A 24,179-nucleotide genomic window follows, 5' to 3' on the forward strand; every position below is an offset into this window, starting at 1 on the left:
TTTCTTTGATCTTCCTATTTATTGTAGTTGTTCAGTCACATCAGACTCTTCATGACCCCATTTTAAGTTTCCTTGGCAAACATCCTGGAGTCATTTTCTATTTCCTTCTCCAGCTCATTTTACAGATACGGGAACTGAGGCAAACAGGATTAAGGGACCTGCCCTGGGCCACACAGCTAGTATCTGAGGCCAGATTTGAACAGGAGATAAATCTTCCTGACTCCAGCTCTGGCACTCTATCCATTGTGGCACTTAACTGTCCGATCTGCCTATTGGTTCCTAAATTAAAGAGGCCCTTTTTGCTCTTCTATAGTCCTGATTAGCCTAAATTCATTCTGAGCTTTAGCCTTCCTGACCCTATTATTACAGGACCCTGCCTCTCTTTTTTTATTCATTCTCCTTTATTTGACATTGCTTCCATCTTCTCTGTATTCCTCTCTATGATCTGTTTGTTCCCAAATTATCTGTATATTCTTGGATGGCCCTCCTTTTCTTACCCATGAGAATCATTTGTATTTATGTTGTTAGTTCAAGAAATCTGGTAAGTTCCCTAGGACTAAATTCTTATTTCCCCTACAGAATTTTAGGCCACAAAATCCTATTTTCCCTTTCTTGAAACTATGAAATAAGGGTTCTCCAAATTTAGAATGTATATCACACTATTTATAGCTTTCTTTTCTTTCTCTAAGTCAAATTCTATCATGGATTGGCCATCATTTCAACTTAATCATGGAGTTCTTCTAGACGGATTGGAACTGCAACTAGAGTAGCCACTGTTTTCATCATTTTATCCACCTTTTTTGAGATTGGGAGCATCATTAGACCATCAGTCATTATCAGCTGCTGTAATTATAACTGAGACAGTCAGGATATATCCATGAAGTAGAAGATACCACCTACTCCCATCACTACCATACTCTACCTTCTTTTTAAGATTTTTTTTAAACCCCTACCTTCCGTCTTAGAGTCAATACTGTCTATTGGTTCCAAGGCAGAAGAGTGGTAAGGGCTAGGCAATGGGGGTTAAGTGACTTGCCCAGGGTCACACAGCTGGGAAGTGTCTGAGGCCAGATTTGAACCTAGGACCTCCCATCTCTAGGCTTGACTCTTAATCCACTGAGCTACCCAGCTGCCTCCATACTCTACCTTCTTGATAGGTCTATGATCTGTTTTCCAAACTCCTAACCTATTTACTCTTCCTATCCATTCCCAAAATATTTCTGTTTGTCCCTTTGTTAATACCCACCCAAATATTCTCTATCCTAGTTCCAGGATCTCTTTGCGAGAGTATATATTCTTAATATTTAATGCTACTACATTACCCCTTTTATCTAATTTATTCCTTTAAAAACATTATACCCTCCCAATGCCATAGTCTAGGCATGAGACTCACTCTACTACATTGATTCAGAGTCAAATTTGCCTCCTTACATCAGGATTTCTATTTGACCTTAATTACCCATTTTTTTTGCATTTGTGTATAAACCTCCAAGATGAAGCCTTTTTTCTGTCCAATGCTCTCTTTGTAATTTTTTGGTATGAATTACTCTTAGTTTTTACTGATCACCTTCTCGTTATCATGTACATTCTCCAAGATATGTGTCTTAGTAGAAACATGGGCAGTTTTCTTTTTTCTTTTGCAGTTTATAACATTCACTCTGTTGTATAAAACTGCATGCAAACAGATGTTACCTGAACTTTTTCTGGACCTCCTCTAGCTCTAGATAAGAGCCAGGGAGTATTGTATTCTAATCTGTGATCCAGGAACCCAATCACTATCAGACACCATCTTTGTTTTTTCATTTACCATTTTTTCTTTTTCATGGATTTTTATTGCTAGATTTTCTTTTTATATTTTCTAGAGTTGTCCCCTATATCCCTCTCCCTCTTTTCTACTAGATAAAATGAAATATATATATATAATATTCATGTATGTATGTATTAATTGATAATTTATATTATATATTTTTAATTTATATGTATAATACATATTACATATATTAAATATATAATTTATAATATATTATCAATTGAAAATTGATAATATATTAATTGACACAATATAATATATATAATATAATTTTGAAAAATAAAAGAGGAGAAAGGGAAACAAATTAGTAAAGCATATAGTATGCCCCTCCAAAAATCTGACCTTATATGCAATGTCTCACACTTGTGGACCACCCTGAACTCCAAGGAAAAGACAGAACCATCTTCTTAAATACTTCTCATATCTTCCCTTCTCTTTTGAGAAGTCCTTAACTTCGATAAATGTGTCATGTGAACAACACGTGTGTGCCTTACAGTTTCTTGCCTTGGAATGCCAAGGATGTCATCCAATACCTTCCAAGTGGCTGCTGACATTATCATTTTTTTCCTTATGAATCATCAGAAGTGGGTAGGGGTGTCGGATTTGAAGAGCCTCAACAGGCTGTCCGTTGTAGTCCAGATAGATACACATCCAAGGAAAATCACAGCCATCTCTAGTAACTGTGACAGTTGACAAGCATGGGTGTCTCTCAGCAGAGGCGTCTCTTCTTGTCACAAGTACTTGCCTCTTCTTTCTTTGATCGTGTCCAGTTGAACTTTCTCCTAGGAGCAACTTCTGAATCCACAATATCATTCTTTTGAACTCAAGAAGCGGTTTCCTCTCTATACTGTCCAGAACTACCCTCTATAAGGAGATGGAAGGAAGGAAGGGAATATTCATTTATAAAGTGCCTACTATATACTAGGCATTGTGCTAAGAAAGTGCTTTAGAAATATCTCATTTGATATTCGTAACCTTTTGAGGTAGGTGCTGTTACTCTTTTTCTTTTATAGATATGTAAACAGAAGCTTACAGAAGTTAAATGACTTGCCCACAGTCACACATGTAAGTGTCTAGGGCTGGATTTAAAATTAGGTTTTCCTGACACCAGAATTCTATCCACTGTACTTCCTAGCTCCCTTGGGGATAATAAGATGGCACAGGAGAGAGCCTCCAAGTATTTCTTCTTCTTCTTCCTTTCCTTCACTGAGTCACATTTCTTCTACTCTCCGCCATAAGAGGCAGGATGGTACAGTGGAAATAATACTAGATTGGGAGTCAGGGATCTGGTTTTTGAATCCTATTTTTCTACTTATTCTCTATATACTCTTGAAGAAGTCAAATAAAATCTCTAGGCTTCAGGTTTCTATAATGTGAAGTTGGGGTTGGGGTTGGAGAGGGATGACATAAAGGATATTCAGGATTTCTTCCATCTCTAAAACTGTGATCCTATAATTTGAAGCAGAATTCCTCTTTAGATTCTTTTTCTTCATTATTTCCTCTTAAAAGAACATCCATTTAAAAAAAACCATTGCCTTATATCTTAGAATTAATACTAAGTATCACCAATACCAAGGTAGAAGAGCTGTAAGAGCTTGGCAGCTGGGGTTAAGTGACTTCCCCAGGGTCACATAGCTAGGAAGTATCTGAGGATAGATTTGAACTCAGGACCTCCAGGTCTCATGGTCTATCCACTGAGAATGTCCACTCTTTTTTTTTTTTTTTGGCAGGGGGGAACTTCTTTTTTTTGGAAGGAATTTGCCATTCTCCCTAAGAACCTGGAGAGTTGGATAGGAATGCCTTCTGCCCTCTCACCTTTTCTGCTCTGAGAGAGATCAACTTGACTTTGTTCTTATATAGCTCTTTCTTCCCTCTGGCAAAAACATAAACATAGCACACTTTCATCAGATCCCTATAAAATCTCCTGTTGCATTCCAGACACACCAGCAATGTCAATCCCTTGTCATTCCTGTTAGTAGCTCTTGTGACTAATTCAGAGCCAACAAGCTTTTTTGGCATACCTATTAAGGCTGGCATTCATGGGGGGGGGGTGTTCTGAGTGAAGCCTTATATTTACTGATTTAAAGAAGGCTTCCTGCCTTTTCTCCTGATATGACTACTTTGTTCAGTTACCTTTGATGGGCAATTAGCATGTTTCTGCCAAGCCCTTATACAAACAGAAGCCACTTAGCCATATTCAAAGAGAAAGTTGAAGCAGAAACTCAATTATCAGTGGGAAGAAGATAGAACAGAGGGAGGTAATTAGGTTTGAACAAATAAAGCATACCAGCAGACTTGAAACAATACTTTGCCAGTTCTCTGGCCTTTGTCCCTGTTAACTATAAGGTCTGTGCTGTTCCCTAGATGTGTGACCTGTGTGCCAGTGAGACAAGAAACACAACCATCACCAAAGACTCAAATAAATATCACACAGAGAGCAAAGGAGACTTTGGGCATAGTGGGTCTGAACAGACTACAACATAGAGCCTATAAGGAACTTGTGAGGAAATGGATTAACAAAAACTATTGGCTGGTCATTTGGAAAGGGTGAAGAATGACAGGTGGAAAAATGGAGTGTTCCATTGATCACCTCACCAAGTTAGTAAAATTGGAAGATTCCTTATGGAGAACTTATTGGAGGACAGTGGACAGAGTCCTACAAGTTGTACAGGAATGGGTGGGTTATGATCCCCATTGTTGGAGTAATTTTGATCAAGATTTAACTGCTTTGGGTCTCTGTTTCCTTTTCTGTAAAAAGTGGTTGGATTAGTTGTAATCTAACACTGAATGCTATGATATGAGAAGTAGTATACCCTGAGGATCCAGTGCTAAAGGTCTAAAGCTCCTTCCACATCCAACCAGAGCACAAGGTGGAAAAATTGCTGGCTCTGGAGACAGAAGACCTGGGTTATTCAAACCCCACCTCTGGTGATTAATAGCTGTATGGCCTTAGTTAAATCTCTTATCTTCCCTTGGCTTCATTTTCCTTATCTGCAAAAGGAGGGAGTTGAACTAGATTGCCTCTGAGATTCTTTACAGCTCTAGACCTATAATCTTATTGTTCCACTTTCCTAGCTTTATTTCACACATTCTACAAATGAGCTAAACTGGGTGGTATAATGGATAGTGTACTGAACTTTGAAGCAGGATATAATGAAGGTCTTCCTGACTTTAGCATCTACAGATTTACCCTGGGAAAGCCATTTAACTGCTTTGGTACCTCAGTTTCCTTATCTGTAGACTTCTAGTTAACTTGAATGGTCTCTTCACTTCCTTCGAGGTCTAAATCTATGTTCTTATTCCTTGACTTCATCCCAGCTTCTCATACATTTATACAAATCATTCCCCTATTACTAGGATATATTTCCTTTTTATCCATGCCCTTTGAAGTCTCCTTTCAAAGCTAAGCTCAAGTGCCACTTTCTTCCATGAAGCTTTCCCTAATCACCTTTCTCCTGTCATCAACTAAAATGTGTTTTCTCCTTCCATAAATTTTTAATGTCTTTCTCTATCCTACTCTACTTTGTTTTATATATGTATGTATGTATGTCCGTACATACATACATGTATCATAACCAGGAGTGTGTTGTAAATGTGTAACAACTGGTTCTCTGAAGAAATTTTCTCTACATCGTATTTTCTCCATCACTTTCCAAATAAGCAATAAAGCAAGCCTTGTTTTGGAACTTTTGTGGATATCCAAGATGTAAATCATCACATGGAAAATTTAATCTCTCCTGAGTTGGTTCCTGCTCCCTTTAGCCCACCCCAGGTTGTATCCCTTCCAGTAGATTTCAGGCTCCAAGAGGGAGTGAATATTTCCCTTTTTTTATTTTTGATCCCTAGCTTAGAGGGAAGCATGATGCCTTATACTTTCTGTGATTTCATCCATGTAGGAAATCCCCAGTGAGGAATCTCCCACTAGCAAAGCAGATAGGCAGCTTTTCTCCTTATATTTTGACAGTTATTGAGGCACAGAAAATGTAAGTGACACTCCCCACGCTTGCACAGATCATCAGTGTCACAGGGAGCACCTGAACTCAGGTAATTTCAAATCCAAATCCAGCTTTCTATCTCCTACAGAAGCTCTCGTTCACGTTGCACACTATATATAGGTGCTTATTAAGTGTTTGTTAAATTGAAGTAAATGAAAGGTGTACTGGCTGCGGTTACTGAGTCAGGAGTGGGGGAGGTTACATCAGGCTCCAAAAGGCCTGGGGTTGAGATAATGAGAGTAAAAAACAATATTACTTAGAGACGTGGGAGGGGAGGGAATGTGTCAGATGTTTGGCTGCAGGGAACATACTACCTAGGCATATAGTCCAAAGAACTGGGCTCACTCCTCCAAGAGTCCAGCTATAGAATGAACCATACCAGTGGCTTCAGTTGTCTGGCCTGATGTTGGTATATCAGAGTGAGGGTAACCTTTGTACAGAGCAGAGGCAAAGCAGTAAAGCACCTGGAGGGCAAGGAAGGCAGATAAGAGAGAGCTCTCTTTCTGAGGGCTCAGAACTGAAGTCTGGTGGCTCAAGGGTTCCTTGTGAAGGGTCCCCCTTGCTCCTCCGTGGTGCCTCTGCTCTAGAAGGGGAAAAGCTTTCCCTAGTCTTTATTTCCTCTGGACTAGAAACATCTGAGAGAGAGGTGAGGACGGATAAACACTCTAGAGAAGCAGAGATGTGTATTGAGGGAGGAGGTGGGGCTTGAGCCAAGCTGTGGGTGCACTTGGACTTGGTTCAGTGAAGGATGACATTTTGAGATGCTGGCAGAAGGAAGGGGTGAGTATGCCTGCTAGAAGGGCAGGGAAAGGGGATAAGAATTCTTTCTCCTTTATGGAGTAAGTCTGGCATGGAGAAATTAGAGATGGAGGGATGAAGACTGGACTCTCCATTAAATTTGAAATGCCTTCTGGGCCATAATATCTGAAGGAAACAAGAGGAGGGGAAATGGAAATTTCCCTCTGGCTTTGGACAACCCTGAGGCAACCTTTTGGCTCAAGGTTCCTAGGTATAGTTGTGGGGAATTCATCTTATCCCCAGACTAAAAGTCCTGGGCTTTTTGTTACCATAGACAGCCTGAGATCAAAGCAGAGAAGGCGCTTGCTCTCCCTCTCTCTCTCTCCCTCTTTTTCTCTCTCCCTCTCTCTCTCTCCCTCTCTCTCTCCCTCTCTCTTTCTTTTCTTTTATGTTTCCTGATGATTGTTCTTGAGCCATATAAGGAATGTGGAAATGCCCTTTATTCTTTAAGGGGAAGTGGGGGGAGGCTCATGGGAGCTGCCTAACCTGATGCACAGGTTCCGGTTGCCAAAAAGAGGAGAGAAAACCAGGGCTCCCCCAGCTTCCCTCCCCCAGCATCATTAGCAGCAGCAGCATCCCCACCAAGCGGAGGCATGTGCCTGCAGCCCACGGACCCCACAGAGCTAGGCTAGGGCTGCTTTTGAATCAGGCAGCCCTCCCCTCAGCCAACCACAGGCCTGGGCAGGACCTGACGTCAGCTTCGGGCTCTCTGTTCTCTAGCCTAAAGAGCCTGGGGCGCTTCAGAGCCGAGCTGGCGGGAAGCAGAGAAGGCAGGCAGGCAGGCAAGCAGAAGGACGGGCAGGAGAACCACCACAACAAACAAGGAGAAAGAACCTGGGTTGGGATGGAATGAGGGGATGATTCTGGCCAGCTGGAGCTGGGGAACCCAGTGCTGACAGCCTAAAGCTCCCTCTCTGTCCCCGGTCACCACTCAGAGTTTCTTGCTGCCTGATCCCAGGCTTTTATGTACATACTGCAGAAGACAATGAGGGTAAGTTTTCTTGTCCTTCAGGGCACTGGGCAATGAGTCTAAGTTAAGGGGGCTGGGGTTTTGGCTAAAGGCATACTTCAGGTGTGGAAGCCTCCCAAGGAAAACAAAAGGATGGGGGCAGCCAGAGATCCCTCTGATCTTTCTAAAAATCCACACAGTGCTCAGGATGGATTTTCCCCCTGGTGTTTGGTCAGGGAGACGGTGAGACAGTAAGGGGCAGAATTTGCCTGGAAAAGACCTTGGCTCGAAGGTACACCTGCTTCTTTGGCATTTGAAGATGGTGCACTTTTTGCTCTGACTGCTTAGAGAATCATTAAGACCCTAGAATGATGGTTGGAAGGGACCTTGGGGGCCAACTAGTGCCACACTCTGACCCTCAGTTTTCTCATCTGTAAAATGCAAGTGACTGAGTGAATCAGCCATAGTTATAGGTAATACTGAGTGAAGATCGGAATCCTGGAATCCAAGTCCAGTGCTCTATCCAGTAGTCTGCTGTCCTCAGTCCAGGGGAATCTGCCTGGGTCAAGGAGGGGGTGTCACAGGCGGGCAGAACTTCTATTTCCTGGTCAGATGGATCTGTTGGGTTGCAGGGAGCTCAGGAGGTCAGCCAGAGCAGCTGGTCGGAGCAGAATGAGGGAGAACCTGAAGTTGGTGGGGAGAGAGGATCCTGCTCCATTCAGTGTCTTTGGGACAGAGGGAAATTATTCAATCCTAGTCAGGGATACTTAGGTTCTTGATTGAAAATGTTTATGTATATATTATGATAACCATATTTCAATGCAGTTTTCCTTTGTGATCCCATGTACAGTATTTTATTTTAGACGTTTAAAAATCTGATTCTGAGAAGGATTTCCAAGGCTCGGGATTTATAGCCTGCCAAAGGAGCATATGACACAAAAAGGATTAAGAAATCCTAATCTTGGGCAGATCTGGTTAAATTCAAGTGTGTTCATTTACATGTCTCTTTATTTGGGGATGAAGCAAATAGAAGAATACACCTTTAAGTAAAGGGTAACCCTGTAAACGAACCTTCTTCTGTGAATCCAGGAAGGGGTCCTTCTTGGTGGCTGGTTTGGGTGAGGGAAAATCTACCAGGGAGCAAGGAGTTAAGTAGGAAAGGGGACAGGAGTGATGAAATAGGCAGTGTATGCCCTAGAAAGCCACCGTTTATAGTAACAGATGCAGTATTCTCTGGGCTGGGAGAGAAGAGTTTTTGTTTGTTTGCTTCCAAGAATATAGTCACCAGAGTCACATTAGTATGTTGACAGTGTTATTTGTGTTTTGCGTTTTTGCTGGGAAGCCCCATGCTCAATAAGCCCCAGGGGCTTCTAACTCCTAGTTGACTGGGACCCCTGGGATCTGCAGGATTGAGAGACAGGCACAGCCTCTCCCACCTCCTCTCACCCTCCACTTTGTTGCTCCTCCTTCCAGATTCCAGCCAGAGCAAATAGCCTGAGTTCTGTTTAAAATTTCCAGGAAGCTGGCTTATTACCCAGTAATACCTGGGTAGCCTTGGACTGGACTTCATTAGCCTTGACTGCACCATTAGCACTCATTCATTTCCTGTCAGGGCTGATCATGAAGCATTGGGTTAGCCTACAATGTGGTGGTGGATTTGGATTAATGACTGTGCAAACCCTAATTATAGCCCAATTACCCAAGAGTCAAGGAGTAGGTGTCTGGGTCTCCTGTCCTAACAGGGACTTAATGCCACACGTGGCCCACGGAGACAGACACACCTGTGTTAATACAACAAGGAAGTACTTAGCTCTTTCGTTCTATTTCCTGCTCACATTCCATATCATTAGGTGGCATTTGCCACATTCTCTGCATTTTGATTTTACTCTGAAAGACTTCTTAGTCATGTTGTCTTGGAGTAAAAGCAAGCTGAGGAAGAAGTTCTCTGGAGGTGAAGAGATTAGTACTTACCTGTTCTGTAGGTGACAAAGAGCAAAACTATCAGCTGATGCCCCTGTACCCGTGTCCATGAATTTATGACCATCTCTTTGCTTTGGGGGAGGTCTAGATGCCAGGAGATCTGAAAGCATTTGTTCTTCTTTCCCCTCTTCCTACTCGAATGAAGCTGTTAAGGCAGGTGTTTAGGGGGAGTGGACAAGAGAATCCTTTGACTGGTATTTCATGGCCTTGGCATTGACTCCTTATTTCCTATGTAGGTGTGCCCTTTTGATCAGAGCATGACTGGGCTGTACAGTGTGTACACTGACCAAAAAGCACAGAGGAACAAACTATCCTCATCTTTCTAAATGTGGGTGGGCTTAAAAGATAACTTCCAGACCTTCCAGTATGCTCCTTAGACTGTTCTGACCCATGCATTCCGCTTGTTTAAATAATAATAATAGTAATAATAATAATAATAATAAAAATCCAACCAAAATGTTGGGGAATTTTCACATGAGTGGTTGCCATTATTGTAGTTATATTTTTAAATAGTAAATTTCATACTTTTTAATGTTTAATTTAATGTATAATTAATGTTTAATGTTGATTTTTTAATGTTTACATTAATTTAATGTATAATTAATGTTTAATGTTGATTGAAACCTCTGGGGAAGGTGAACTTTAAAACACCCACACGTATTTATGTTTGTGTGATTTCCTCATATTTTTGACCAATCAGAAGGAAGACCACACTTAAGGAACTTTGAAAAAGAACCATGGCCCCTCTAGCCCACAAATAAATGAAGTCTAGAATATTCCATTTTCTCTTTCACTTCTGTGGGACTCTCTCCAGTGCCAGGGTTGGGGAGACACAACAGTCAGGTTCCACCATCAACCAGTTTCTGCCTTTTCTGAATCTGGTTACCACAGGAGCAGGTAGGACTGGAATCAGAACAGGAATAAGTGTGGGCAGAGAGAATATTCATTCTCTGATGACCCAGGAAAATATTTACAGCTTTGAACACTTTCATTGTTTTTCTAGGGCTATCAGAAGGCTCAGATTCAGGTCCTGATGGTGACTGGGAGCTCCCTGTGCCTAGTCTGTTGGGAGTTTTTTTCCTCCCAACATTTACAGTCCTGCCACATCTTTACATTCTTAATTGGCAGGCGACATACAGTTGTTTATAAGCTTTTTAGAATCCAACATTTATAATCGGTAGAGGTGAAAAATTACACCCATCAAGGGAATCAGAAAGAAAAGGACAAGACTTCAGGTGTCACAGTGCTAACCACATAGTAGGTAATCAATAACTAATTGTTGAATTAAATAAGTGTCTAATGAGGCTTAAGGAGGGCTTTAGCCTGAGTAGAGGGCTGGTACACTGACTGCAGTGCTGGACTTGGCAGCAAGAAGACCAGGGGCTCTATCCATCCCACTTCTGCTATCTATTTGTTTTGTGGCCATGGGCAAATCACTCCAGTGGAATTGCCTGCGGGTGCATAAGGAGAAATAACCCAGGGCTACATTGGTGGAAGGATTCCCTTATCATGCTGAGGAAATCACTGCCTGGCTGATGTCTTTCAGGTGAGCCAGACAAAAGCCACCAAGAAATGGACAGTGTCTGTGTTACTTAGAATAACTCAAGCTCTGCCAAACTGAACTGCTTGATCCCTTCTAGGTACATTCCATACCATCCTGACTCCATGCTTTTGTTGTTCTTTATAGCTGGCATGAACTCAATTGGACATTCCCTTACCTTATCCATCCTTCTATTTATGGCCCTTCCTGGTAGCCCCCAACTACTCTTAGGAAGTGCCTTCTCCTCGGACATTACTTTATATTTGCTTTGTATGAATCTGTATGTGTGCCTGCTGTCTTCCTTGTTTGAATATAATCTCCTTGATGTTAAAGGCTTGTTCGAGTTTTGTCACTGAGCTTAACCCAGTTCCTGGAATATAGTAAGAAAAATTTAAAAATATTTATTTTTTAGTTTGTTTCTTACATTCAATACCCAGATAACTCCCTCCCTTCTTCTTAGAGAAGGCATCATTTGACAAAAAGATATAAGTAGATATAAAACTATGTCTTGCTTATTTCTATTTATCATTTCTTTCTCTGCGGGTGGACATATACAAGTCATTCTTCAAGAGGTATTTCTGTTGCTCAATATAATGTTCTGTTTATTCTGCTCTTTTCACTCTTCATTATTTCATGTAGGTCTTTCCATCGATTTTTTAAATTAACCTGATCATAATTTCTTACGGTACGATAGTATTCCATCACAATCACATGCCACAACTTGTCTAGCCATTCCCCAGCTGAAGGGTATTCTCTCGATTTCCAGTTCTTTGCCACCACAAAGGGAGCTACTATAAATATTTTAGAACATATAAGTTCATTTCCTTTTTCCTTGATCACCTACTTTAATAATTGTTGGTTTCTGGATTCCCAAGGCACAGGTAGAAAGTATTTATTTCATGCATAGGCAGATGGAAAAATAATATGGCACAGACTCATTAAGATCCCTAAGGAGGTGAATAAGAAAGCTTGGTAGTCGGTTCTTCCAGTTTCAGGTGCCTTATCATCCCTTGAATATATTTTATATTAAGGATTTTGAGGAAATAACACTTTGGTTTGGTATCTGAGTTTTAGTTTTTATGGTTTTGCCGTTTGGGTCCAAGGATTGAATGCCATTTTTATTTTTATTTTTTATTTTTTAAGGCTTTTTAATTTTTAATTTCTTAAATCTTTAATTAATTAAGAATATTTTCCCATGGTTACAAGATTCATATTCTTTCCCTCCCCTGTCCCACCCCCTCCCATAGCCAACACGTAATTCCACTGGGTTTTACATGTGAACACCATTTTAAAAAAAATCACATGGGGTAAAGTAAAAATGTGAATTCTCATGGGGCAGCTTAAAGGAATAGACAAGACTATGGGCTCTTCAAATATGTAGTGAGTTCTTCTGACCCATTACTAGTTGGATCCACTCATGTGCTCCAACAGTCCTGAATCTCCTTGATAGTGAACTTCACGGATTGAGGCAAGGAAACAATGTGGTCTAGAAGAGAGGGGGGACGATGGGGTGGGGAGGGGATAGCCTTGAAGGAAAATGGAGCCAAGAATATTGCTGAAATCCCGGCCTAGTTGGTGGTGGCAGTGAAATTTAGAGCCCACTTTGTTTTTAGTTTCTGGTCTTCACTTATACTGTCTAGAGTCTTAGCTGAAGAGGAGCCCACCAGGGCAAGCAAAGCTGAAATCCCAGCTTGAGTTGGGGCTGTGGACAGCTCAACTTGGCCAGCCAGGTTACCCATTTAACTGGGGGGGGGGGAGAATACCTCCACTCTTTCCTCTGAGAAATGGGGCAAAAGGAATGGGAAGGGCAGGATGAGAAGGGCAAGCATGCCCACATACTGGAAAAGAGAGCAAAGGAGGCAGAGTGTGGTAGTGAACGGGTCTATTGTCTAGTCCATAAATGCCATATTTAGAATGCTATATTTATGCTCACATACAGAGGCGGGATTGGAGGCAGGGGCTGGGCACGTGCCTGGGAAGTAAGAATGCCCAAGTTTTCATCTCCACTCTGACCCAGCCTAGCATGTGACTCCGAGCCTACCATCTTCCCCTTTCTGCATTTCTATGGAAACAAAGAAGGGTAACTTTCAGTCTGATGAAAGGAGTCTTTTTTTAATGATAAATATTAGAATCATTAGAATGCCTCTTTCTCACCAAAAGCCAAATGACCACTTGTCAGTGATCATGTAAAGGGGATTCTTTTTGGACTCGATGGTCTTGGAGGTCCCTTTCAATTTTGAAATTGTGTGAAGGTCCTCCTTGAACCGTGGTCCTGTGTTGCCTGTTTGAGTAGGGACCTCTGGTTTTCTGACCACACTGGCCTGCCAAGAGCTCCCCAGCTGAACACAGTCGGGGTGCACACAGTGGGTTCCCTTAAGAGGAAATGCAGTAGTAGCTTTCCAGGAAAATCCAACCCAAGAAAGCTTTGCTAGGGTTTTCTTCTGTTGGGTTTTTCAAAGGAAAATAAGCCACAGATATGAACTTGACCTGGCCCTCTCCCCTGGGATTAGCCCTCCCTCTCAGGCATGACAGATAGGGGCACATTCTGTCTACATCTGGTCTTGAGCTCAAAGAGTGGCAGTTATCACTTGCACAATAAACAGCAGAGGCCAGCGATCTCTCCCATGGTGCTGTTTGCACGGTCAATCTGCAAATTTCAAAGGAGCTGAAGTCCCAGACTGTGGGGTTTTTAGCTTTAAAAACAATCCCAGGGAGGTAAAAAATTTACCAATTGTTTGAAAGGAGAAAAGGAGAGCCTAACAGTTGAGAGAGAGAGAGAAAGAGAGAGAGAGAGAGAGAGAGAGAGAGAGAGAGAGAGAGAGAGAGAGAGAGAAACGAGAACACTGGCATTTCACTTCAGCCACAAAGGCATCTTGTAGGTGGGTGGTGGGATGCATATTTTCTTCCCTCCCCTAGCCCTTCTGAGATCACTCAAATATGTAGCTTCTGTACAATGCCCACATGCAGCCAACCTGAGGAGGAGGGAGCTCACATAAAGGGAGTCTTTGAGATGTCTTATGGCCTCTTATTCCCCCCCATCTAGGAAACTATGCCCCAGACACCAATCTTCTCCAGTATGCTCGGGTCTAGTTGTAGCGGACAGGTGCAGCCAGACATGGGTGAGCGGAGTGGTGGAGACCTCGTTTTCCAGGATGGGAATCTGATCTCCGGATCCCTAGAAGCCTTGATTGAGCACCTAGTCCCCACCGTGGACTATTATCCAGATGTAAGTAGACTGCTGGATGGGGGTGGGGGAGAAGGGATTGGGTTTCTCTGTACTTGGCGTGCCAGTCACTTTAGCACAACCCAACTTGAAGATTTGCTTGAGATTAGCTAGTATAGTTTAATCACTCTTCTGTTCCTAAAGTACAGGTAGGTAGAACCTGGCCACCTCCTTGGGATTAACAAGGGTGCTACCAAATCCTGTTATAAGGCAAAACTTAGAAAGAGAAGGACGTGGCTTCAGGGAGCACTCGGACTTAAGATGAAGGTGAAGCTGATTCCTAGCCAGGGCAGGAATCCAGGAGACCCATTCACATTAGAATTCTGGTGCCCCCTGGAGCTTTCCTTCAGTCAGTCAATCCACCTGAGAGGCAGAAGCAAGTTCACCTTCCATAAAACCTCCTGAAGGGCCAGCACTCACTGGAGCAACTCTCTGACTCAGCCCAATAACAGCTGCTCCTTCTTGACTTCAGAAGCAATCCATGGAAGGAGAGAAGCTTTTTGACCTAGAATGCTGGAGAGAGGTAGCTGGTGATCAAACAAAATGAACATACTCACCTTGGCCCTAATACTCCACCTGTCCTCCAAGAGCTTAAAAGCCTTCAGAGCCCTAAAGGAGGCTCTCTTTGCCTCCCTCTCTCCCCAGTTATTAGCATTCTCTTTCCTCCTGCCTGTGTCTGTGCTATTCTGTATACATGGCTGTTTCCCAAGAAACACACATTTATACACACATATGTCCCCCCACACAAACTGGTCTCCCTGCATTTAGCCTCTCTCCTCTCTCTAAACTACCCTGTACACACATCTGAAAAAAACTGATATTCCTAAAACCTGGATATATGATTTCAGAAATGCCATCTATCAATGTAGATCAGCACCGGCTCTACAGGGAAGGGAACAAGTGTTTCTAAAGTACCTACTGTGTGCCAGGCAATGCACCAAACATTTTATTAAAATGTTTTCATTTGATCCTCACAACAACTCTGAGAGGAAGGTGCCATTACTATCCTCATTTTACTGTTAAGAAAACTAAGGGGGGCAGCTGGGTAGCTCAGTGGATTGAGAGTCAGGCCTAGAGACGGGAGGTCCTAGGTTCAAATCCAGCCTCAGACACTTCCCAGATGAGTGACCCTGAGCAAGTCACTTGACCCACATTGCCCACTCTTACCACTCTTCCATCTAGGAGCCAATACACAGAAGTTAAGGGTTAAAAAAAAAAGAAAACTAAGGCAGACAGTAGCTACGTGACGTGAGGTCAGCTCTATGTTTACTAGATTGCACTGCCTCTCTACCAATGAAATCCATTTTTTAAAAAGAATAGCACTGGCCTCATCAAGCCCTAATTTAGCAGGTACTAGTGGCTCCCTCTTGTCTCTAGATGGGGGAAAAAACCCAAAAAACTCTTCTATTTGGTTTTTGAAAGCAAATACAATCTGGCTTCGGCTTACCTTTTTCAGGCTTCCTGAATGCAAATCTTCTCCTTTACTCCCTCTGTATTTCAGTCAAACTGGCTTAATTGCCATTCCCAATTCATGACATACCATCTCCTACCTCCACACTTTTGCATAGGCTGTGCCCTAGGCCAGGAGTACACTCCTCACTTCCACCTTATAGAAATCCTCTCTTCCTTTGAAGCTTAACTTAGGTGACATGTACAGGAGCCTATCTAGATTTCATATCTAATAAGCTGCTCTTCCTCTGCTGGAGGCAACTAGGTCATGCATTCAGTAGAGTATTGGTTCTGAAGTCCAAAAGACCACAGATATTTACAAACTATATGACCCTGAGGAAACCACTTAATCTGTCTGCCTCAGTTTCCTCAACTATAAATTAGGAATCATAATAGCACCCACCTCCTAGGGTTGTTGTTCAGATCAAATGGGATAGTATTTATAAAGCTATTAGCACAATGCTTGGCATATAGTAGGTGCTTAATAAACGTTCATTCCCTTCCTTCCTATAAATTCCTTTTTTATTTACTTTGTACATATTTTGTATATAACTTTATACATATATTCCTCCCTCATAGAATGTAAACTCCTTGAAGTTATAGACTGGATCATTTTTTACTTTGTGTCCCTTAATACATCACCTAGCATAGACATAATTGGTGCTGAAACCCTATCAAACTGGAGAATATATTATGGAGATGAGGAAATCAAGGCTGAAAGGGTAAATGACCCACAGCTCAGGTCACTGAGCTCACCCTGGACACTCAGCTCAGAACTATAAAAGGCAATGATTCAACCCAAGCAAGGACTCCAATTCCAGCCCACTTTCCTGCCAGGCAATAAGAGCTGGAGGAATGCAGAAGAATGCCATTTACTCCCTAATCCTGTTACCAGCCAAGGTCATTGAGCACCAGAACAATACTTGACCCTGAGGAACCCCCCAATTTTCCAGGAATGGTAGAGCTGTAAAAGATTTCAACCTTTTCTTAATTATCTTTGATCCTAGAAATGATAGAGCCTATAGATAAGCAAAATCTTCAACAGACTCACTTTAGCTCAATAATTTTATAGAAACATCTGCTAAGAGGACCGGTCAATCTATGTGGCATTTCTTTTTCCTTCTTGAGTTCACTACCTGTTTAGAGGTGAACCCAAAGACTAAATAACAGTCATGAGGAATAGAAACAAAGATGGACAAGTTAGATCTTTGATCTCTGGGTAATTGAGAGAGAGCTAAACTCTTCAGGGAAGTCTTAGACCAAAAGAATGGATAAGAGAACCATGTGGGGATGGTAGATGGATGTGTTATCAGCTCAGAGCTCAGGGAAGTTGGTCTGAGCAGATGGGAAACAGGCATAACATATGAGCTTGTATCTAAATTGGGAGGTTTGTTTTGTACATGGAATCCTCTGTGCTGGAGTGTAGGAATGGAATGTACTGGTCCCTGCCACCATCATGTCTGAAGACGCATGGCAGACGGATCCCTTACAATACAGACTGGGCAAAGGGAGCAAAAACAAAACTTTTTTTCCCCATTTCCCTCCCTCTTCATCTCAAAACAACATTGGTACATTCTTCGAACATAAAGTAATAGCTCCCTCTTTGGTCCTGGGCTTTACTTCCCCACCCCCTCCTCCTTCTCTTAATTAATGATGTCTCTTAGCAACCCATGTAGGCATCAGTGGTATTTGCCTGCCTTTTCACTCAGGAAGCACTAACTCCTTTTGTGTTGGGTTGAACAGTTCTGAGTGCAGAGTATTTATATAGGTTCATTCTCTCTCTCTGTGTCTCTCTCTCTCTCTCTCTCTTTCTCTCTCTCTCTCTGTCTCTCTCTCTCTCTGTCTCTCTTTCTCTCTGTCTCTCTCTCTTTCTCTCTCTCTCTCTCTCTCTCTCTCTCTCTCTCTCTCTCTCTCTCTCTCTTTCTTCCTCCTCTTCTACCTTCTCTTTCTCCTCCTCCTCCCTCTCCCTCTCCCTTTCCTCCCCCTTCCTAGATCTCCCCTCTGCCACCTCCTTCCACAAATACCTGTTGGCTTTTGTGAGTGATAAGTGGGGCCACAACTTCACCCTCACTGTGGGGAAGGAAGCAGTAAATAACTACAGATTCTCTTCCATTTAACTCTTTGCAGTACACAGGGCTTTGTATTTCAACTCTATTGATGCCTCTTTCACCAAGAAGAGAGTAGGAAGAAGCTAAATTACATGAGCAAATCAGACACTGACAGCTCCCAAAGGCTTTCAAACTACTTAGCTTCCAGTAGGGATGACCCAAATTATTCTGCTCCATTCCTTCCTTGGGGACCAGGACCTCATACTCTTGGCCAAGGCCCTATTAGGTCAGCATTGGAGTGGGCACAAGTTTGACTCAGCTGAGGGTTACAAATATGCTTGGAAAACTGAAGTCAAACACTAATAAAGAAATCCTGGGTATATCCAAGGTCAGAAAAAATGTTTCAAATCTACCAAATTGGATGCATTTTCCTAAACTACTGAACCCCTGCCTAGGAGAGGTGGGGGACAGGGGCTCAGAGAAAAGAAGAGTCAGGCCAAAGGTTTTAGGAGAATTTAGGAGATAGCTTTATGGAGGGTTAGCTTTTATTTTATTTTATTGTATTGTATTTTATTTTGTTTCTAATAGTCATTAGAAAGCAAGAAATACCTCACGAGGAAGGAGAGCCCATCAGTCAACCCTGCTCTAGTGATTAGTATTTCATGGTGAATAATGACTAGTATTGCAGACGTGCAGTGACTAAACACTCTCCATCTTCCGTATTCCTATGGGAGTCACTCAAATATGTGCCCTCTGTAGAATGGGCAAGTTCTTTCTTCTTGTTCCCGTAGGAACGAAGACCTTTTGCTAGGAAAAACAAACAGATGATCTAGACCAGCTGGCCATTTCCAAAAAGTAGGGCTTTGCTACTTCACTCCTCACCCCAAACCCAGCCTCCAAAAAGTTCCATCCATGCAGGCGCCCCCGTCAGCCCCTGGGCAAATGCCCTTTGAATTTGGGAGAGAAGGAGGTGGAGTCTCAGAATGAATAGACCCAGAATGACCTCTTGCCTTTCTTTGAATTCATCCTATCACAGGATTTCCTTCTAACTCTTAACTTTGCTTATGTCCCTCCCTAATAAGCTCGGTGATTTCTCAGCTAAATTCTCAAGGAGATGGTCATAGGAGAACATTAAAGGGATGATTCTAAGTAATTAATAGGGTGGGGCTCAAGACCAGGAAAAGGACCTATTTCAGGGCTATAATAATAAATAAATGAATCTATATTATTTATATAGTACACATTTTGGTTTATAAAATGCTTTGCCTATATTTTCTCATCTGATCCTCACAATAAGATTGGGAAGTAACTGCTATTATTATCCCAGTTTTACAGATAAGGAAACTGTGACTTGTTCAGGATCACATAGCTAGGAACATAAAGTACCATTTGAATTCAGGTTTTCCTGACTCCAAATCCAGCACTATATCCACTATGTACTATGCCACCTAGCTGCCACATGCTAGTGTGAAAAAATGAGGCAGAGGTTGCTACCTCCTGATATCCCATGTGGCCTCTTTTTTTTCTCCAAAGGACATGGAAGACACAACTTTTCCCTGTGACCACTAAGGGTTTCTTTCTGACCAAAGGCTGGTGAGATTTCTCAGGTGTAGCTTAAGCAAACAGGACTATACTTCAACCCTCCCTCTAGGGCAGTGGTTCCCAAACTTTTTTGGCCCTACCGCCCCCTTTCCAGAAAAAAAAATATTACTTAGCCCCCTGGAAATTAATTTTTTTAATTTTAATAGCAATTAATAAGAAAGATAAATGCACCTGTGGCCATCACCACACCCCTGGATTGCTGCAGCACCCACCAGGGGGCGGTGGCGCCCACTTTGGGAATCACTGCTCTAGGGGAACAAAATATTTTGCGTGGGGGAGTCATTCCCATTTTCAAGTTGTACAAACATACCCAGTGCTTCAGAGAAGGAGGAATCACCTCAATAGCCCTTCATCCTCTCAATTAAGCTACTTCCATAATCAATTGGAAATATTAAAGTCCATAAAAAGTTTCTAGATATTAGTCATTCTGCAATTATAGTAATCTTGTGTAAGAGATGACACTTCTTTAGGAATTTAATATTTACAAAGTTTTTTTCTTGTGTGTGATCTGATCCTCACTAAAACCTTGAAAGGCATCTACTATAGGTATTACTATCTTCATTTGACAGATAAGGAAACTGAGATTCAGAGAAATTAAATTATTTCCTTATGATAACATAGATAGTAAGTGGGGAAGTCAAGATTTGAACTCAGATCTCCCCTGCTCCAAGGCCAAGATTCTTTCTACTATGGTACACTGCCTTTCATCTGCAATTTAACTCAACCAGTTTTAATCACTGGAGCATTTATAAAAATTTCACCAGAGTGATTCTTGAATCTTTTTCTCTGCTCCACCTAGCCTTGTCCTTTCTAATCTGTTGTTCTTCCTTACTCCTAGCAATGTTCTGGTCAGGTTGTTTTAGCATCATCTTTCCTCTGTTCAATAACAAAGAATCTTGGTTTAGACCAGTGATGATGAACCTTTTGAAGATCAAGTGCCTTAAGTGCAACCCCTCACATGTACGTGAGCTGCCCCCTTACCCCAGACAAGGGAGGGAGAAAGTGCTCCTGTTGGATTGCTGAGCAGAGGGGTGGGTGAAGTGGAAAATGTCCTGAATTGAATATAATAAAAGCATGTGGGATGATAGCAGTGGAGAGGGGGAGCAGAACAACCCCCTCTGGCACATGTACCATAGGTTTGCCAACATGGGTCTAGACTAAAGCTTTCCCACAGGCTCTGGCCCTCCCTGAGGTTTCATCTGTCACTTCTTTCAGGTTCATCCTTAAAATAAAAATAAACAAAACCCCTCTATGGTCAAAGGCTTAATGATCCCATTCATAGTGAGATTCGACATCTGAATGTTAGAAGCAAAAGGGAGAAGCCACTGTTTCAACACCTGTTACTAAAAAAGGGGAATTACCCCAGCTGTAAAATCAAAGGGTTCTTTATCAAAAGCAGAAGTTCTGTGTGAACCATGCACAACATGGAAACATGGGTGAATAAATTCAGAAGTTCCCAAGTTTGTTTTTTTTTTTAATTACAAACCTAGTTCTCTGACGCTCACGATGACTCATTTCACCACTTGCCACCCAGAGTTCTGTTGGTGTTTCAGTGGGTATTTGTACCCTACCCCAACAAGTAACAAGTGTTGCTAGGTAACACTCATCAGCGGGGATCAGATGCTGTGAGTAGGAGATTTGCTCCAGTCATGATGTGGTTTTCTTGTTCTAATGGGTAGGTGGTTCACAGCAAAGCTCAATATGAAATACATCTTAGGTCCAACTTGTTTCATGCAAATTTTCTTGCCTGCTTTTAAACCAGCTATTTTGGACCCAAGGGGAAGCAGCAGACGGTCTCACTATAAATTATAAGCTAGAGTAGCTGGCTCCCTTTCTACTGGCAAGTGTTTTCCAAATGACACGGTCCTTTGGACAGATATGTCATTCGAGAGCATCCAAACAACACAAATGTTAAGTTTTATGCCACTCCTTCCTTTGTTTCTATTCAAATAAAACATATTCTCTTCATGATTATCAAAACTAAATAAATAAATGAGGCATTTGAAGGACTCCATTTGGGACAAATCTTTTTCATAAACAGAACCACATACTCTTTTATGAAATTTCCAGAAGACAAGTCTTATTTTTTTTTTCTTCCTGGACTTAACAGGCTCTTGAAAAACAACATTTGTGCAGCGAAGGTGGTCCTATTTTGAAAATGCTTGAAAGGATGCCCCCCGTTGTCAAATAAATGCTTTTGAAATGATGATGAGATACTGACATAGCCAACGAGAAGGACCTAAATTCAGCACTAGGAAGAGCCTCTCATCAGACAATGTGGTGTGCAACCATCTCCACACAAAGTTACCCTAAGCAATGCTATTAATTTTTTAAACCCTTACCTTTGATCTTAGAATCCATGCTAAGTATCCATTTCAGGGCTAGGCAGTTGGGATTAAGTGAGTTGCCCAGTCACATCTCTAGTGTCTGAGGTCAAATTTGAACTCAGGACCTCCCATCTCCAGGCCTGACTCTCTATCCACTGAGCCACTGAGCTGTTCCTAAGCAGTCATTTTTCAAAATGTAATGTATTCTAACTAAAATGATGTATAATATGTGAATGTATTATAACTAACTCCTCCTATAAAGATGTAGAAGCTCAGTATAATGCTGGTCTTTTTTTATAGTTTATAACATTATTTCTTTTGTTTCTTGTAACATCATTTCACCTAGTATCATGGTTGTGAAACTGATTAACAGTGTTAGGGGCAGCTGGGTAGCCCAGGGGATAAAGTGCCAAACCTAGAGTTGGAAGGACCTAGGTTCAAATCTGACCTTAGACACTTTTTAGATGTGTGACCCTGGGTAAGTCACTTAATTCCCTTTGCTAGCCCTTGCCCTTCTGTCATGGAGTTATTACTAAGACAGAAAGTAAAGATTAAAAAAAACAGTTTTAGGTAGAGTATGTCTGACTTGGAAAGGACCCTGGACCAGGAATTAGAATGCCAGAGTTCTATACTAGGTCTACCACTAACTAAATCATTTTGCATCTTGATGCCTCAGTCTCTTTATCTTTCAGATCAGTGGCCTGGAAAAAGATAGTATATCTCAGACTTTTTTTTTTTTTTGCTTAAGGCATGATATTATTCTTTGCCACTAGAAATCTTGGCAAGCTATGAGAGAGTCAAACAACCTGGGCCTGTGGTTGCAAATGTATGTTCCATAAAATCTGTGGCACATCTTTCAAGATCTCACAGAACCTTTGGAAACCACTGGACCAGATTCAGAAAAGGCTCATAAGAAAGTGAGAAGTGGGGCTTTATTCAACACCACTGGGGAAATGGCTTCCACCAAATACTGAAATGTTTCTTCTTTTTCCCCATCTTGACAGAGGACTTATATCTTCACCTTCCTGCTGAGCTCTCGTATCTTCATCCCTCCATATGACCTTCTGGCCAAGGTGGGACAGATCTGTACCAAGCAGAAGCAGCAGCTGGAAGCAGAGACAGAAAAGGTAAAGCTTGGAGCCACAGGGCTCTAATTCCTCTATCCATCTTGAGCAGAGGGATTTTTGATTACATTCTTAACTTTGCATTTAACAGGACAAATTGAGACCATCATAGGCAAGTCAAAATCGGAGAAAGTTAAGGCTGGAGGGAACTTTATTATTTTTTAAAAGAAAAATTATTTTTATTTTAATAACAAATTTCCACATGAGTTTCCTGAAGTTATATAATCTAAACTGTCTTCCTCCCTTCTTCCTTCTCCTCTCTAGGAGCTGGCAAGCAATTCAATCTGATTTATATGTGTATTATCATATAAAACGTGTTTTCATATTATTTATTTTTATAAGTGAATAATCTTATAAAACCAAAACACCAAAACGTATACCCAAATAAAGGATAGATCATATGTTTTCATCTGCATTCCTACTCCAACAGTTCTTCCTCTGTTATAAGTTCATCAGAATTGTTCTTTGTATTGCTGTTAGTAGCCAAGTCTTTCACAGCTGATCATTCCACAATATTACTGTTACTGTGTACAATGTTCACCTGGTTCTGCTTATTTTGCTCTGCATCAGTTTATGTAGGTCTTTCCAGCTCTCTCTGAAATCATCCTGTTCATTGTTCCTTATAGCACAATAGTATTCCATCACCATCATATACCACAATTTGTTCAGCCATTCTCCATTCAAGGGACACCCTCTCATTTTCCATTTTTTTTTTTTTGCCACACAGAATGGCTATGAATATTTTTGTGCAAATAGGTCATTTGCCTTTTTTTTAATTTTAAACATTTATTAATACTTTGCCATTTTTTAAAAATCTTTTTGGGATACAGACCTAATCGTGGTATTGCTGGATCAGTTGTTTTGTAGCCCTTTGCGCATAATTCCAAATTGCCCTCCAGAATGACTGGATCAGTTCACAACTGCACCAGCAATGCATTAATGTTGCAATTTTGCCACTTCCCCTTCAACATTTATCACTTTCCTTTACTGTCACCTTGGCCAATCTATTAGGTATGAGGTGGTACCTCAGAGTTGTTTTAATTTGCATTTCTCTAATCAAGAGTGTGGAGAGAACTTTAGAAGTCATCTCCTAACTCCTCTTCATTTTGCTGTTGAGAAAACTGAAGCCCAGAAAAATTAAATTATTGAACATTTAAGTGCTTACTATATGCTAATCCTAGAGATATCAAGACAAAAAATAATGTTTGATCTCTATGAATGAGAGAAAACATGCACATATATAGGTGCATGTAAGATAGAAACCAGGGGACACCTAGGTGGCTCAGTGGATGGAGAGCCAGGTGCAAGAGGTCCTGGGTTCAAATTTGGCCTCA

The 24,179-nt window shown here is 41.5% G+C and overlaps 1 protein-coding gene across 2 annotated transcripts in view; it reads left to right on the forward strand.

Moving 5' to 3' along the window:
• Positions 1-7,436: 7,436 nt before the first annotated feature.
• Positions 7,437-24,179, forward strand: part of RASGEF1A (RasGEF domain family member 1A) — a 40,220-nt gene continuing 23,477 nt past the window's right edge. For both annotated transcript variants that reach the window (XM_044665800.1, XM_044665801.1), the window contains exons 1-3: positions 7,437-7,594; positions 14,116-14,298; positions 22,726-22,848. In XM_044665800.1, coding sequence (XP_044521735.1) covers positions 7,568-7,594; positions 14,116-14,298; positions 22,726-22,848 — 333 coding nt within the window. In that variant the 5' untranslated portion in view covers positions 7,437-7,567. The remainder of the gene's footprint in view (positions 7,595-14,115; positions 14,299-22,725; positions 22,849-24,179) is intronic.

Source organism: Gracilinanus agilis, chromosome 2 (genome assembly GCF_016433145.1).
Source record: "Gracilinanus agilis isolate LMUSP501 chromosome 2, AgileGrace, whole genome shotgun sequence".
NCBI lineage: Eukaryota > Metazoa > Chordata > Mammalia > Didelphimorphia > Didelphidae > Gracilinanus > Gracilinanus agilis.